General features: G+C 38.7%; 1 protein-coding gene across 3 annotated transcripts in view; it reads right to left on the reverse strand.

Annotated features, from left to right (window-relative positions):
- Positions 1-487: 487 nt before the first annotated feature.
- The window catches only part of Y-y (yellow-y), a 46,319-nt gene continuing 28,179 nt past the window's right edge, over positions 488-18,627 (reverse strand). The window contains exons 1-7 of one of the 3 annotated variants that reach the window (XM_083048126.1): positions 6,292-6,315; positions 2,989-3,284; positions 2,029-2,158; positions 1,798-1,960; positions 1,351-1,710; positions 828-1,016; positions 488-716 (exon numbers count right to left, since the gene is read on the reverse strand). In XM_083048126.1, the coding sequence (XP_082904252.1) occupies positions 543-716; positions 828-1,016; positions 1,351-1,710; positions 1,798-1,960; positions 2,029-2,158; positions 2,989-3,268 (1,296 nt within the window). In that variant the 5' untranslated portion in view covers positions 3,269-3,284; positions 6,292-6,315 and the 3' untranslated portion in view covers positions 488-542. Of the gene's footprint in view, positions 717-827; positions 1,017-1,350; positions 1,711-1,797; positions 1,961-2,028; positions 2,159-2,988; positions 3,285-6,134; positions 6,316-18,627 lie in introns of those variants that run through there. The other 2 variants (XM_083048124.1, XM_083048125.1) reach the window with 2 other exon arrangements.

The raw sequence follows: 18,627 nt of genomic DNA on the forward strand, positions 1-18,627 counted from the left end.
TTTTTCGAAGCCATCAAGTTTGGCTCACTGCACTTCGTTCGGGGTTACTTCGACAGAGTAACTGCACAAGAAACAAGAAACATAATAAACGGGCCGCGTGCATCGCGTCGCCCGAAGAGAAAGAGAGTTCTAATTCTGCACGGCCCCACCGGAGAACAGACGTAGCGCGTGGCCATATTTTACGGGCGGAGGCGTGAAACGGATAATTTTCGAAGGAAGCAATAATCGGGTCGTATATCAGGGACCGCGCAGGAACGGCCTTCAAATTATCGGAAACGAGGGCCAAAACTAATGGGCCACGCGTTAAACCGCTTGGCTGCTGCCTTCTGGCTCGACGCGATGCTGATTCACGCCAATCCGTTCGCCATTTTCGCACCGCACGAGCCGAAAAACCTCTAGCCGTTTCTCAACGTCAGGCACGTCCAACGAAACCTCGAAGAAGGTGTAAGGGAAAGAAGCGGGGAAATAAGTTTTAATTAATGTCATTTTTTTATTAGCTATATTCTCGAATACAGAGATCAACACGCAATGGACCGTCAACTTTACCAGATCTGATTACTAATAAATCTCAACGGCATGTTGTCGCAGACTGTTCCAGCGATCGCTGTTTGAACCGGTGTGGTGAGTATTCTAAAGTTTATATCGGTGTAATTCAGCGTCGAGAGCAAGAAAATTGGCATCCGATCCGATATGATCCAGAGTAAGCCGCGTTTCACCTAAAGCGAGTAAAAAAAGAAGGTAATAAAGAGTGAAGGAAAATAACGAGTTTGACGAGGAAAATTTATAGTCGATATAACTGTTTTCTATTACGGGAGCGCTGACATTACCTTAATGTCTGCTGGAAATATCATAGCCTCGTCGTGTCTGGCGATAACTGCCTGATTAATTGGCACGTAAGGTAGCATAGAATTCCAACAGCCGACTGCATTCTGATCGATCAGATTAAAGAACTGAAGACCGTTCTCGTCCATCACAGATGACGTGCAATGAGACAGCGGCCCCCTCGACTGCAACACCTATAAAAAATAAAAATTAGTGATAAATTAATGATATGATAATTGTTGTGTATATGTAAATGATTAGTAATAAGAGATTCTTTATTTAATTTGAAATGAATATGAATATGAATAAATAACTTTTTTTGCTGCAGTTACAAATTTCAAAACATTCAAAATATTTTATCTCTTAAATAATTGTAACATTATAAGAGTTTCTTAAATTAATTAAATAATATCAAACATTAAGAGCTTCTTTTATGGTGTAAGGAAATCTAGACAGCAAACTGGCCAAAATAATAGACGAAAAATTTATTGATTAATTATATTAAATAAATACGAAAAACTGAAATACCTGGAACTCATGATAACTGTTTTGAGCCAATCGCTGGTCTCTTAAGATCCCTGTAGAAACCGCAAATTCCCGATTGCTGCTGAGAGGATGAAAGAAGAGAGTCCGATAGCCATCAGGTTGTATCGGTGACAGACTCATCCCAAAAATACCCTCCTCTCCCCATTGGAAGTTCAAGCCTCCGATATTGTAATCACCCGCCAGAGGATCCGGCATAAAGTAACTATGCGTTATTCGCCAGGATGTATTTTGCTGCCACGAATAGACGATCAAACCATAACCGAGTTCGTCGGACATATAAGCGAAAGCATCGTCGCAACCGTTTTTTCCCAGATCAACCGCGATATTGGCAATGAAGGTATTCTAGATGAAATAAATAAAAAAAAGTCCAAAAATCGATTATAAAAATCAGAGAGTTAATATAAGTCGAGCGCGAAGAGAGCTGTGTACCTGATTAATATCTTCCGATCGGAGCCTGTATTGCCTTATAATTCTATCCGTTCTCAAGTCGAATACATTCAAGGTATAAGGACAGGCTTGCACAGTCGTTTCACCGATTCCTATCGTCCCGGTATCCAATACCCACAATCTGTCACATGTATCTGCGTGAATCCTAAAAAAAAATATTTATAAAATGTTTTAGAAGATGTTTTCAAGCTTAATCACATTAAGCGACATCACCTGTAGACGGTGGTCAACCCGCTGCCGCAGGCACCAGCCCTATTCTGGGACCAATTCGGATAAGGTATTAGTTTCGGTGATCCACTTTGATTAACGTCCAACGGTATGTAATTCAAAGTGGACGGTATTCCTGTATATAAAACCTTGCATTATTGTACTTTAATAAAAATTAATACTATAAAAATTAAATTTTATCGTGTAATTTATAAAATCAGCACAATGATCAGCAAAATATAAATCATTCAAAACATAAAAAAATTTATTAAATATAGAATATACTCAATAGGTAGTTAAAAGTTGTAAAAAAAGAAAAAATGCAAGAGAGAGAGAAAGGAAGATATGTAGGAAATGCGCGAAAGGGTGAAATCGCGTTGAATTCGCAAAGGTCTTACGAAGGAAGTAAAAGAGAAGGATGGAAGGGTGGAACATTAAAGAGCTTACACAGCGTGCCGCCGTCATTGTTTGGCCTTTGTGCGTGACAAAAAACGGTGGCGCGCGCCAACGTATATAATAAACATAGACCGTGCAAAAAAAATGGAGAGTGAATAAAGGGCAGCCGAGAGAGGTTGAATAAACCCGTTCCTTCGCGCTGTGTTTCCCTTTCCTCGGCAAGTAAAGAGGTGGGAGGAGCATTTTTGGGGGGTCCGGGTTAGGTGGAGATGGGGGCGGGGGTCGACAAAGACAGAAACGGTCCCATTGAGAGCTCGCTCGCGGTTTTCGGCGCTTTTTGTCCCGCGGACCGGAAGTCGCTCAGACGGGAATCGAGGCGTGCACCTCCTATGGTGATCTTCCGCGTATTATGCCAAGGTCTGCTTCCGGTTCCTGACTTTGAAGCGTCGCGCCTCGTTTCCAGAATCCGTTTGTCTGTCTGTCTGTCTGTCGTGTCGTCTAAAACGTCATTTAATCGCGACAAAAGCGAAGGTCGTCATTTTTTAACCACTAATATTTCTTGACACTCACCATCGCGCCACCTTGGCACCGTGACGAAGAGCTTGTTCCTCCAAATCTCGATGCCCACAGGCAGAGAATTCTCCGGCACGTATTCGCCATTCTTGATCGCCAATTCTCTGCTGCGCTGATCCGGATAAGCGAAGTCCAGCGTTTTCCAGACGAATTTTTCCAAAAGCGGAGCACGTTCTACCTGCATGCCCCATATTTGAATACCGTCGACGTTTTTACTTCGCAGTAACAGCAAGATCGAGATGACAGCCAGAGAATACCAGACACAATGGCTTTTCATTTTCGTTATTCAATCTCTGTATAAAAAGTATATTTGCTTAAAAATAGGAGTTATATGTATAATAATTATTCTCTGTGGAAATAATCTAATCAAGATGAATAACATGAACATATATATTGGATTATATTAAATACGCAGATATTACACATATACATATATCTATAATACACATAATAAATATATAATATAATAAAAATATAATATAATAAAAATAAAATATTATATACATGTAATAACATATTTCATTATATATATCTATTACATATCTATTAAAATTTGTAAAAATAGAACGAAATCTTAATTATCTGTGCATATGTAACACCCAACTTCTTATAAATATGCGATTGGCACTTATCGCGATTTTATAGCCCAAGTAGCACGGTAGATCGGTTGTAGCATTCTAAATTCCACAAACTAAAAAGCAGCTATAACCGCTCTCCCTACGTTCCTCAATCCTAGCAAGTCGTAATCAATAATGGAAGGGTAAATGTTGTTCTCGATGAGGAAGCTTGTTAGTTCATACAATATCTGAATTGTATTCGAATACGCTTTTTTAATTGTATTGCCTCATAGTAGATTGAGCGTGACGCACATTTTGTGACAGCATATACTACGCTACAGTAGATCGAAATCGGCTGTACTTTATCGCTCCCGCTTTTATCGCTTTACAGTAGACCAAAAGTAGGTAGTATTTCATCCATGCTTTCTTCAAACTACAGTAGATCATAAGTAATTGGTATTTCACTTCCACTTCTATCGCACTACAGTAGATCGAAAGTAATCTGTATTTCATGCCAGCTTCTATCGCACTACTGTATATTGAAAATAATTTGTATTTTATGCCAGCTTATATTGCACTACAATTCATTGAATGTACCTCACATTTCTATCTGTCTATACACTATATTAACAGTCCTTTATAAATCTCCGTAAAATTTTATATTTATTATTATTAAATTATATTCATTACATATAAATTGAATATAAATTGTATATAATTGACCTAAATAGTCACTTATTTGTAAAAAAATGCATTAAAAGTGCAGATAAAAGTAGTCTCTCGGAATAAATAAGATGAATAGGAAAACAACTGTATCTTATTTAATAAACAATAATTACGACAAGACTGCGATATGTATAAACAAATTAAATCGAGAAAAGGCCATAGACAGTCATAGCGATTCTTGGTGCTCAAATAATATTTGTGTGATTATTTTTAATTTAATAAAATCTTATAGATAACCTCTGCGATACTTTCTACGATGCTACTGAAAAGATACTGAAACTTAGCTTTCTTTCCACTCACAGATAAAAACAAAGAAATATTAAAACAAAGAATGATAATACATAATAGAATATGTATAGGACAAAATCAGTTAACAACGGTAGCATGATAATATGATAAAATCCTATATGCTAGAGATGAACACACATTACCTAAATGCGTATAAATCTATAATAATTGGATACATTCCATCAGTATATAGTAATTAAAATGTTTCATCGTTGAACTACAACAGTAGCATGATATTGTAATAAAATCTTATTTTCCCGTAAAGCGCGTATGCATGAAATTAAATATAATCAGATAGATGCCATCAACAAGTAGTCACTATGACAGTGCTACGTTATTTCGATACTGTTACTTCATATTAATGAAATTGTAGCCAATTTTTAGTATGCTCTCCAAATGTTAGGAATAATACACATACACTATCGGATTAGTATATTTCTAACTGAAGTAAGAATATAGAAACTTCGAAAAGTTATATACAGTAGGATACATGTAGAATGCTTTCGGCAGGAAATTGTTGATGAATTTATCGTGCAAGAATTGAAATAATTTAGTAGAACACAAATGTAGCGAAGAAACAGGTAGCTTCTTCATTTAATTTACTATGCGTGAAGAATTGTCAAATATTATTCATGTACAGATTGTGCGTTCTCCTTTTGCTACCTGGGTAGAGACACGTATCCAATTTCTCGCATTTTTATACATAAATTAATTATATAGATACATACGTTTTCATGTTGTATCGATTTTGTGTAGCATTATTTACCAAAAGAAAAAAATATAGCACAATATAATCGCTAATCAAATTTTGTTGTAAGAAAAAGATTGATTTTTAATTTATTAAACAATCCCCTTAGTCAAGGATATAAATAGAGAATACTACGAGGTGAAAATACATTTCACAATATTTATTTATACTGTTTTTCTAACCGGTTCTATAATGAATCACACTTTAACAAGTCTCTCTGCTGATTTAGGAAATAAATTATGGTGCTTACGAATTACGTAAACTTACTTTTTAATAGCCTTCAGCTTTTAAGCTAATTAAGCTTTAATTAGCCAATCATGTCAAACACTTTTAAATTTACTCTTAACTGTATAACTAGCTTAAATATATTTCTAACAATTAATTATAAGTTTATAGTAAATAAATATATTAAATCTAAATACAATTATTGAATTTATGATACAGAATGTTGCATGTGTATATTCTACACACACACACAATCGTTAAGTGCATAGCCAAATAAAGGATTGCAAAAATTTAAAAAGCAAGAAAGTTGAAAATTCTAAACAGAGTATTAAAAAATATAGTTCAAATTTCTTTAAAAAATTTCTGAAACAAAACAAGGTTTAATCAAAGATATTGAAATAATAAAAAAAAATAATAAAAAGAAATATAGATTCTCCTACAATACGCACTTCTTTTATATATCTAAGAATGGAAAATACCGTTTTTCTATAACAATAATACGTAATCTGAGAAACACAGCTAATTTCAATTTCGTCATTAATCAAAAAGATACAAAATCTTACTATAATAATTGTTATCTTACTTCCCTCGATATTTACCGCATTTATCCAAAACAGAAACACGCGATGTGAATCAGGATCTTCAATCACACCCGAGCACAGAAATATGTAAACTGAGAAAGAGCTTCCGAGAGAAATGCGATAAAAAGGACGAAAATAAGAGAGATTTTTGTACTCTAAACACTTGGAAAGTTACCAGCGCTCTTTCAGTCCTAAACTGCATGTTCCCGTAATACGCTCGCTGTATATAAAGCACCCCGGGTCTTATACGGCTAAACCGTGCTTCATATCACGCGGAAACCCGTACCCCCCAGCATAGAGAGAAATGTATCTTGACGTGCACTCATGCTCGCGCCTATCCAAACCTATATCAACCAGTTTGGACATCGTGTGCACCTGCACTTATGCGTTTAGACGCGTAGATCTAATCATCTAGGAGAGGGAAAAGGCAAGCTTCACGCGTGCCTTAACTTTGGTATATATTGGATCTATCAGTGATATCTATCTCGAAAATGTATTTCCGGAAAATCCGTAATTTATTGCTGAAGTTTAAAAGGAATAATGAATCGTTCCGAAAAGATATCCCTCTTCTATTGAATCCCATTTGAATCACAAATTCTTTAATGAGTTTGAAGGGTGTCGATTACTAAGTTTACTCAGAGATAAAATTATCCCCTTCATTATTCAATTTACATAAACTGTTCTTGTAAGTAAAAATTCACTCTTCGTTCTTCTCTTTTATCATTATGAGTCTCATCCAGGTTTTTCTTGTATTGGATAGTCGCTATTATAACAATAATAATTGAGTCTGAGTAAGAAGTATTATATTTATTGGAATGATAGAAAATGATAGAAAATTTATGTAAAATGTTCCGTAATTACACAATTAATACGTAAGATTATACCATAAATTAAATTACAATTCTCAAATAGCGTGTAACAAGTCACGATTTCTCCCGTTTTTAACTAACTCACTACTAAATTGCGAGCATTTTATAAATAGCGAGTGACTAGTCTTACCATAGTTGGATATACAATTGCAGGCAAGCTCGCGCAATGACAGCGAACAAGATACGAGTAAGATATCTATAAATCATAATGGACAATCGATCCGTATGCACACAATTGTATCTTTTAAATTTAACATTAGCCGAAACGGAACAATTAAATAGAGAATTCGATAGCGATTTAATTAAATTCATAAATCTCCCATCGGGGGAACCGTTCGGGCACGTGAAAACGGGCGCAGATTGGGGGGCGGGGGGACAGGAAAGTCATTCGTTAGCCGTAACGAGGTGACGACAAAAAGCCGCCGTCTGTCTCACGGATGATCGGGGCTCCCGGGAATAAATTCCCGAGGGCGCTCCGTTATCTTCTCCCGCGCAAACTGACGGCTGAAATTGCATTCGGTCCACCTTCTCGTCCCCTCTCTTTCTCTTCCTTTTCCCTATTCCCTTCCCACCCACCAACTTCGCCGCGTTTCATTAATCAGCGCGCTCTTCCTGAAGGGTGCAATCAGAATTTGCGAAAATGAATAATTGCCGGCGGGCAAGAAACACTATTTCGGTTTAATTATCGACGACACGCGCGACATTAACGGTAAAATCGAATGGGAGATCGTTTGGTCGAGAATTGCCTTCTAGCGGAATACGTTAGTTGTAAAAAAATAAAACAGAGTAATAAAAATGCGCACACACGATGTCGTGAAAAATATTTGGTTCCAGCGTCATTCAATTTACGCCGTAAAGAAGCCAGGAAGTCTCCTTTTGCTTCTCCTGCCAAGCAATAACAAGCTTATTATACGATGGTTACGAGTTGATTTAAGGAAAGTGAATGAGATACGGAGCCATTTGATTTCCTACTTTCGTGGCAATCAATAAAAACCCGAGCAATTTCCAGTTTATGATCACCAGAAATTTGAGCAATCTGCAACTGTCAGGTCGTTTTAACTTATAAATTATGAATACACGTTTGCTTAGCATTTATTACTGTCGGAAATATTAAAACTTTGCATAAGATGAAATGGCATAACGCAACGTACAAATGACAAGTTAAAATGTGTCTCGAAACAGGCTCTCGAGATATTGACAAGCTACCAGTCATGCCTCGCCAATTCTAATCGGCTGTTATTCATATAATCGCTTAACCCCAACGGATTAAATCACGTGCGCTATTTACTTTACCTAGATTTGCATGTTTGGTTTCACAAACGCTAGATTCGAAACCAGACCCGTGAATTTTGTGCGATTTAATCAGTCATGCAACGCTATACATAAATGAAAGTCCTAGAAGTGGGTCAATGCACGGCGCATTCTTATCAAACATCATGCATTAGCCTTACTCGGTCGTACGTAATAATCATCCAGTTGTTGATCTAGTTGACTTTCGTCAGCTGCAAAGTTAATGCGGACCGACTTCGTCAAGACATTTTCTTTGCGATCCTAGTGGTCTCATCAAGGTTGCCTAGATTGCTTCCCGGATCGCCCGGACAGCTTTCTAGTTGACATGGTAATTTAAAAGCGGCCACTCTCGCTCGAATCACCAGAGATCACCGCGGCTCGTCGCCGCCCATCATTTTCTCATCAGACACTTTTTGCGAATGATTAAAAAATTTCAAGAATTTCAAGATTTTTGTCCACCACTGGAAACCAGTTATATAATACTTGAGTATTCTCGCAATTACGATCTTTTACGCGAACGCTAAGTAAAAAGTCGCGAGTTTAACACACACACTCTATGTGAAAATAACGAATGGATACTTTTTTTTTTCGAAAAATAAGCAATTACCCTCGGAAGCTCTTTAGGGGAGGACGCAAATGACTAAAGTTGGAAAGTGGAACGCCGAGTAAAATACCGCGGGAAAGTGTTTCGAATATCCCTCGCGTTACGTCATTACACACGTATCAACTGATTCAACCGCGCGGCTAATTGCACAATTTGCATTTCGTGGTAATAATTATCGGGGAATGTACAAGTAGCTCCGGCGCAACACTGACGCATTGTACGCGTAATTACAAGCTATGTACGTCGCTTCGTATCAATGTTAAGCTTCTTTTTAGCACATAAGTACGGATCATTAGCAGAATTTTGAGCACAATTATTTTACACACCAATATGTTGATAATACCATACTATTATTTTGCGTAAATTACAATTTTTGAATGTAATTTTCATAAACTGTTAATCATTTGAGTTTTCATAACAATTTACGCGTCCCATTGCACATGCGAAATATACTGCATCGCAATAAGACACTTTATATATGCAGCGCTCGTTAATTCCATTTGCGCCACGCGCTCGAAAATAAATCTCTGCCTCCGGGCAGACTCGGGATTTTACATACGGTTCATCGACGTATTTGGACGCGAGCGGTACCTTCTGAAGGTCTCAGACAAATTGCGATCATTAGTCTCCGGGATCTGATTGTAATGAAATAATTGGTGTACGATGGTCCCTAGGAGCTCTATATGGGTCGCAGCTGCAAATTGAAGGGGATTCAGTGAAATAACGGTGCGGACCGCGAATATAAAACTCTATAATAACATGAACGACGCGAGGAAAGTTCGTCATTTGCCGAATCCAATTGTGCAACGAGAAATTGACGGTTAACTCGAGATGATCATTCTCGTTTTCATTAAGTGCGTACTTTTGGATGTATACGTAAGACGGAATAATTATTAGGGGACTTTTATATAATTAATCTTCTCTGTAAAAAAGATAAGTGTTATAAATGTTTAAATATGAATAATTATATAAATAAAAACTGTATATACAGAAATTCTGTATAAATATGAAAATAAATTATATATATGTACAAAAAAAATATATATATACTAAATTCACGACACAATATTCAAGAAGCAATTTTATTCTTGGGCCTCTAAAACTTAAAAAAAATAATTTAGTGCGAGATGAGAATTTCTCAGCAAGATGAATTAGTGGTAACGCCTGAGCTTTCAGCAACCATTCTGACATCAAACGAGACGGGTTGCCAACGACTTTAGATTAAGCAGGTTTAATGGCTCAGTAGATTGGTTTTTCCTTTTATAGAAATCATGTTATATATAACGGAACGAACTGGATAAAGCATTGGTAGAAAGTAAGTTTTCCAAGTATAAATATATGAGAGAGAGAATCACATAATATCACCATACAAGATACATATACATATATATATATCAATGCATTTCTTACACAATTACTTTTTTTAGAAATAATTAGAGAGCAAAATTAGATTTTCGAAAAAGCAACATTTTAATTTTGGCTCTAAAAGATAACAATCGTGATTTTCATGACATTTTCATGTTGTAAAAAATCAGCGAATGAAATGCAAACTGTATTCGTCGTTAAAAATTGTATAACTTTTTTACAAACTTCAAAGATTGCTTTCTTTCAACTTGATTTTTTTCTAAAGTTACAATAAATTTAAACGTCTTATAGGTATGTCATTTTTAATGTATTTAACGTTGTTTTTTGGATTCCACAAATGTTATGTTACTATGAGCTAGAGGGAAAGAAAAGGGGCAGAGAATTTGGCAGAATGAGGCAGGTGCACAAGTTTCATTTCGTGTCCTGACGAACAGCCTCGGTTTCCAAAACCCACGTCGATCTTCGATTCTTCTTGTTTATTATTAAATCTATCGCACCGAAAATCTTTATTAAAATCTTCATTAAAGAGAATCAAAATAATTTTATTTAAGTTCGATAAAAACTGATATTTGTCATATTAATTGAATGAGACTTTACTAATGTGAAATATCTATTAATTGCAATTTTACTAGAAAAATGCAGATAGTCACAATTTTTAAATCTTTCCATTTAAAAGCAACAAACATTTAAGACATCTTATTAATTAGTAACGTGTAATTGCATATATCAACATATTTATACATCAATTAAAAATAGAACATCAAAAATTGCCCTCTTTTAAAATGTAAATTGCTAGGCCAATCAATCGCTAAAGCTGGATACCTTTTTTGAACAAATCAGAATCGAGGCGGAATCCGACAGAAGAATTGGTCGCGAAGCGTACAGGTGCACTGACTAACGAGCGTAGCCTGTTCTTCCAGGTAGGATAAGAAAGAAGAAAGGAAGAAGAGGGGAGTAGAAGAGAAAGAGAGAGGAAGAAACTGAAAGTTGGGAAAAACAGATCAAAGGCGCGAGCAGCAAGAAAAGTGAGGTTGATAACAGCGATGGACAGATCATATCGAACAACGAAAGGGTAAAGAGGAAGCGATAACAGAGCGATTTATTATCGAACACATCGAATATCGCTGATACGAGCGAATAAACGGCTGGTGACGCGCGACGAAAATGAGCGGACATCAAATCGGGGAACAAAAAGAAGAAGAAGAAGAGACGCGAGAGAAGCTGCGTATGCTGAAAAGTCGAGACATTTACGAGATTCTCCGATTAAACGACGCGTTAGCGAATGGAATAATCCACGGTTCTTTTACGCAGAAACTCTAGCCTCGTAAAAAATTTGGACACGTCAACCACTTTCCCCTTCCCCCGTTTCGGGCACTTCGGAAGCCCTTTGACAGCCGAGCATTGAGAAGAGAGACGCTCGTTAACTCTTCTAAAGACTGTCGCTTTTTGTTCCCTCTTAAAAGGGTAGTAGCGACGTCTTTGTTGCGGTCGTTAGGCGCTCGACCAAAGTACTCAAGTACCCCGAAAGATACATGGACGAGTAGCGGTCGCCCGTTACACGAAGAGGTAGATGAAACTGGCTGGCCAGGCCGCAAATCCGACTCCGATGAAATACGGTTTGTCCAATTAAGTCACGATAAGATCGCCGCGGTCCTGGGTGGCGAGTTTTGAAACGACTTCATTAGACTACCCATAAAATTCATTGGTTAGCCGTGAAACGGTACCGAGGGATTCGGGGGTGCGGGGAGGACCGGGTTATAAGAGGGACAGGTGCCCGCGCGTGTCGTACATCACCTCGGGAGGTACCAGGTATATATATATATATATATATATATATACGTTCGGGAGGAACGTCTCGATTTCCACACAAAAAGAAATGATTAGAGCTTATTAGCGACGACATCTCCCGAAGAATCTTGATAGAGGCGAGGCGGGATTCTTGCGCGTGTGCCTCGCAGCACAAGATTGACTCTTCGGACGATATTGTTCTTCTTCTTTCGAGGCAAAGGAATGCGGCGTAAAGAGGAAAACTTGTATATCAAATATATATTTTGTAATAATGCCGTGAAGACATAAGAAAATATCTTCCAGCAGTCTATATAATTAAGTCCAAGTAAAATTGTAAGAAAACTTGTTGGAAAAGGAGGAGAAGCTTATTTTCTAGATTCCTTTCGCGCATGGAGGCACACGGGGGCTTTTGTGTCATCCCTTACTTAGGAAATGAGAAAACGCGTCCGCGGGGATGCGGATGGATAGAGACGTTTCAGCAAGGAGTAATGATACAGGCGACTGGACACGCGCGTTCGCTCGCTCGCGAGAAGAAGCTTCCGCAGTGCCGTTTATATCCAACCGGTCTTCTCCACCGACAAGTTCTCTCTTTCTCTCTCTCTCTCCTTCTGTTCTGTTGCTTTATTTCGCTGAAATGAGATCAAACGGCCGGCCATCGGCGAAATTCGTTGCCGCCTCGGCGAAACTCGACGCGCGCGCTGCGTTTCTTCTCAATAATAAGTTCCCCAAAAAGGCCGTTGTTTTATGCATCCGGAAGAGAGACGATCGCCGCGGATCGTAAACGAGAAGAGCGTATCGATGAATAATAAAAGTAGCCGCGAAGGTAATATCGCGAAGCAGGGGGGAAAGAAAGGAGGTGGGGCAGAGGAATTTCTTCGTCGTGTATCGAAAAAGCCGCGGACGTGAAAAAAGGACAGCGAGGTGTTTTGCACCGCGGTTTTTTAACGACCTCGCTGGTTATTAATACTCCCGTATGTAATTATCCCCGAGAAGATAACACGTTACCTTATAACTCCTAATTTTTCAGGTTTACATCCCTTCCCCTTTCGCGTGATTGTAAATTTTCACGATCAATCAGCCTTCGATTTATAACGCGATCAAGCGAGTTTGCGCTCCGAGAATGGACAAGCTCCCGTCAATCTCGATCTAGACTCGAATGATCACGATAAAAATAAGGAAACAAATATTGTATAATTAAATCTTTATCTTTTATATTTATCGATATAAATTATAAAATTTGCGGAATTATTTTTATACCGAAAGAAATTGTGAAAAATAGATTGTTATATATTTGTGCGTCGAAATTTCTTTCCGATCTATATTATATATCACCTTATCTTCGAACAAAAGAAAATCTTTAAACAAACGATAACTTGCGAAAGAATATATACGAATATAAACGAACTTACGATGATACGCGCACGGTAGTTTGTGTAGCAGGAAGAGTGAAAGGGTCGACCGGAGAGAGAGACTATTAAGCGACCGAGCAAGTGGTACCGCGGACCCCACATTTACCTTCATTATTCCCACGTGACTCGTTGAAAATCTCACGTAAAACTCTAATGAATACTAATTTCGAACCGGACTCCGGTCCGGCCAAATTTCAGGTCTTTTACCAAGGCAAGGCGATAAAACTCGGGTTCGTTGCGTGGATTCCCGGATCCTCTCTCCGCGAAGGAAGAAATGCCATCTCACTCACGTCCTGCATGTTCCACGAAGGGCCTTCAATGATACGTCCAATTTTCGTGTGTCAAAATCTCCGTTCGTCTGCGCTTTCATAGCGAGATTTTTCATTCGAATCGTTGAAATCTCGCGTAATATATCGATGGGTAAAATTCTCATCGCGGTAAAAGGAATGTCGAGTGTCATAAACGATCTATGCCGCTTCAATCGTAAAAGTATAATCCAAAACTCGATAACGAGGACATAAATGTCACGTAACCAATCTCGAGGCGGCGCTTTGAGATTTCGTGACTTGGTGATTTTTTAAAATCGTTTCGAAAGAGAGACGCGTGTATGTATAAGAGCGAGAGCATTCGGTTGCATTCAAGGACCCGGACTTGTTCGGTCGCGTGGCGTGCGCCATTGATGCACGTCGACATGTGTGTTCTCAGCTATTTGCAAATCATATCTCGGGACACGCGGACTCCTTGGTAAAGGAGCGCGCGCTCTACTTTGCGCTGCGCCCGAAAAGGGTGTGGGCAATTACGGAAATTGCGAAGGATAATAAAGGAAGAGAATTGGTTTCCTCCGGTTAATCTATTAACCTAAATTATTTCCTAAATGAGCGCTCGTGATCGCGAAAAATGCGGCGCAGGGTTACAGAGTGCGATGATGCCAAATAAGAGTCGATGAATTCTCGAAACGAAAAGAATTAAAAATCAATAGTTTAGAACTTATATATATATCGCAAATAATTTGGCAATACCTTTCACATAACATATCCTTCCGCATGAAAATTTATAGAGAGCTATAAATTTATTTTAGAAAGCTATTTGACTTTAATTTGTGCAAAAGCAATCGACTTGACGCACATCGATGAAAGAAGAAGGAACATAAATAATTAATAATTATCATTTCAAATGCTAGAGTAATTTCGAAACTTCCTAGTTGAACAATTTCTCAGCAGTTTAGCAAGAAAATTATCTCTCACGCGATCAACGGCTAACGATCTAATTAATTTGCGCCAAAGAAAGGGGGGAAGAAATCTCGTCGAATATATAATAATCGGGCAACTCGGGTCTCCCGAGATGAAGGGGAAAGGAATAAGTCCGGCCGCTCACAAAACCTGCCGGCCTCCGTGATATCCTGGGCAGTACAGCGCTAATTATGCAAAATAAATAAAGGCACGTGTGGACATTCTTACGCCCCCTCCCCGATCTCCCGATCGTCGCTCGCACGCGATTTCAACAACCCGGCAATTACCAATCCCCGCGTAGAGATCATGAGAGAATTTCCCTCTCTCTTTCTCTTTTTTGTTCTCTCATTCTATCTCTCGTTCTCTCCTTTCTCCTCATCTGGCAGCCACGATTTGGTTCACTTCTTTGCGGTCGACTTGCGTACTGCTGATTCCACGCTCGATCTTCGTACTCCATCTCTTCCATCCTTCTTCTTCTCCTTTTCGCAAATTCGGCCGATTGCAAAGCGGTCGGGCAACCTAAACTTCCAACACTTTGCCGAATTACGCTCGAAGCGTCAGATTCCAAGAACTAAAAGTGACGTACTCTGTAATTGAGGTGCTCAGAATGATATACAGGCGGATCGTACCTGTACTTGAAGAGATTGCCCGACTATACCCTATTATATTCTGAATCAACATGTGTATATCAACATGATAAATCAATATGATAAAACGCATAGAAATATAAATTATTATACATTCTCTCTCTCTTTCTCTCCCAAAGAAAAATTAAATTCAATTATTTTATTAAAAGCATTATGTGTCGCAATAACTTTGATATATTCCGCCGATATATGTAACTCTAATAAAAAGAGAGAGTTATCGCTCTTTTACGTCTTATTAATTTAAAAAAGCATCTGATGTTTTATGTATGATAATTATAATATACTTTTTACTTCGTACACCGACACGCACGCAATCACATTCTATATTTTTATGCAATCAATTTTTCTCTCTCTTTTCTTTCATTATATAATTTTACAAAAAAGATGTAGATATTTTTTTCCTGATTTGTTTTTCGACACCCATCCATTTCCGGATGATGCTTTTGTAATCTTCTTGAAGAAGAATGCAGTAGTGCTCGAGGAAAGATCACATGTTTCTCGTGAATGAGACGCGAGAAATATAAAATGATAGGCAATCTGAGCGTATAATAATTATGCGAATTATATACGTGTAGAGAATACGCGTTTCGAAAATTAATAATCCAACGGTGGTGAGAGAAGAACGATGTTTATACGTAGAAATGTTAGATCGCGTCGCTTCGGCGCCGTAATATACTGGAAAGAAGCTCGGAAGGAAACCCTGTGGAGCCAAATTAATTCTCTAATTATGGTGCCAGCCAAACCCGTGATTCCGTGGAGAAGAACACGGCGAAATACTATGTCATTTCGGCAAAAACTCGCGCTGCGGCTTAACCAACGTAGCCGCGAGTTATAGCTCGAAACCCATTTTCGTAATGTTTCGTAACGCGAGGTAAAAGCTAGTCTATGTTTCCGGATAGAAGAATATCATTCATCCAAATGAAACTTTGGCAGACTTTTAATCAACGAAATTTGCCGTACATTCCTTCACAAAATTATACTACAAAAAGTGATTTGATTTTTGATTTCTTGTACAAATATCTTCTTCCACTCTCAACCGCATATATATGTATATATATTATTTTTTATATATATAATAGAATACTATTTATAAAAATACTTATTAAAATAACAAATTTTTTATATAATAATGAAAAATTTCTACACACATATTTTGCAAAAATAATATATATTTGCAAATAAATATAAGCGCTTCTTGTGTTTCAGGAAACCTTATTTAAAAGCACTGCATCTCCATTTAACAAAACGCATACTCTATATAGTACATACGTGTATGATGACTGTAATTTGAGAGAAGGTATTACGAAAGGATTAGATCGACTTCCGAGAGCAGAGCGAGAGCTGTCGCCTCTGGACACGTCTCGTTTTATTTAAAAGCACTACACACTCTCGTCTCGGGTTGATATCGATAGGTCGGTCGGCGCGCACGCGAGCGCGAATTTACACACCCGGGGTTATAATCCACCCGGCACCTAGAAGCATAATTTGCATAAGCTCTTATCCGATCGACGTGTGCCGTTACCTTAGCACGGCCGGATACTCTTATCTGGCGGGTCGCGCGCCCGAATAACACGACCCTACGAGACAATTATTTCTTCGCCCGTTCTCGCTCTCGTGTACCGCGATCGTATCTGTTTCTCGCTCTCTTCGGGACGAACCACGCGATCCGCGAGTGACATTTCTTACGAGGGATACCTGTCCTCTCGATCGAATTACCTCTGGCGAAACTGCATGCGATGAAACTAATGAGACCCGATCATAATACCGTGGGCAAAGAGTCGATCTTAATACCTTGGTGAGTGAACCGGGCAGACAGGATCCCGATGATAATCTCGGATGGATTTTTTTGCACAAGACGGAAAAGGTATATGTATCGCTGTCACACGTGTATCGATATCGATTGTACCTTTGCGTTTAAAGAGCGAGCGTATAAATTTAACGCGATGGTCAATTGGTGATCGAAGGATTATATGCTCGATAATTAATTATAGGGCTTCTCGTACTAAAGGACACAGAGGTATACGCGTATAATTGGGTTTTATGTAATAATCGTATCCGTTTGATATAAATATTTATTAAAGTGCAATTTATTATACTATCAGTTTCTATTACGATGACAGGTAATTTGCGACAAGATTAAAACCTGTTCTTCTATTACTAGTTTGACGCTTTTATAATCGATTATTCATGCGAATGACTTTCAATCAGTCATACAAGGAATATTCGTACATTTACCAAAGTTCACCAGATTCGATTTTCTTTGTGGTTTGACTAGAATTCTTTGAGGCGTTAAATAAAATTCTTCAACATCTTTAAAATTTGAGAGATTGATCTCACGAGACAATCGTCGCGAGATACATTTGTTCTTCTCTCTTTATTTGCATATATTATTTCTATGTGTATTTCACCATGTTTTTTCTTTCATTTCATACTCTCTTTACATATATACATACCAAAAAATTGTTATTCTCGTACAAGTATATGGTTCGTCCTACATCGTCCGAATTGCCAATCGTTCGAATTACCACGCGGATCTGTGCCACCCACGTGCACTCATACGATCGTCCGAGGTCGACGAACGCGGGGTTCTCCATGGGGAGAAGGTGAAAGAGCGCGGCGAGGGGAGAAGAAAAGAGGGCGGAAGGGGGGGAGGAGAGGCGGCGGGGTTGCTGCCGCTGGTGCACAGGCAGACGGTACAAAGAGCATTATGTACAAAGACGTAAAACGAAATGGGAGCGAGATGCCCAACGGTGTCCGGATGAATGGGGAAGGTGGGGGTGGCAGGAGGCCAAGGCGGCGAAGAGGAACAATGGACACGCGGGATGGCGGAAAGAAGGATGAGGAGGACCGAAAGAGAGAGGAAGCGAGGGGGAAGCCGAGAGGCGCAGGAAACTCCGCTACGCGAAGGGCTATCGAGGAAGGGCCGACGCCTCCGGTCGACTCGGGAGAAATGAACCCTGCGAAGGAGGAGGAATTGTGTGTAGGTACCTGTGCGCCCTACAATGTGCAAAGTAGCCGCGCTGGTTTTAGCAGGCGCGATACGATACGCGTATCCTATCTCAGGGCGAGTAAACCGATGTTGTAATGTGTATCGAGGAAGGTTCCTCGCATTGTGTGTCAAGAAAGTTGATGAAATGATGTGCGTTCAGTCTCTCGCTTTATTAGGGTGGTCCTTACTTTTTTAAGTTTGGAAATTTTCATCTAAGATCACCTTCTACTTTGTTTCTTTATATGAAATATTAATTTACGTGAAAAAAGAGTCAATCGGGTGAAATTAACGTGCCTTAGGTCTACTTTTAATTATTTAGCA

Source organism: Prenolepis imparis, unplaced genomic scaffold (assembly GCF_030444845.1).
Source record: "Prenolepis imparis isolate NDT839.2.m4 unplaced genomic scaffold, iyPreImpa1.0 SCAF_10, whole genome shotgun sequence".
NCBI lineage: Eukaryota > Metazoa > Arthropoda > Insecta > Hymenoptera > Formicidae > Prenolepis > Prenolepis imparis.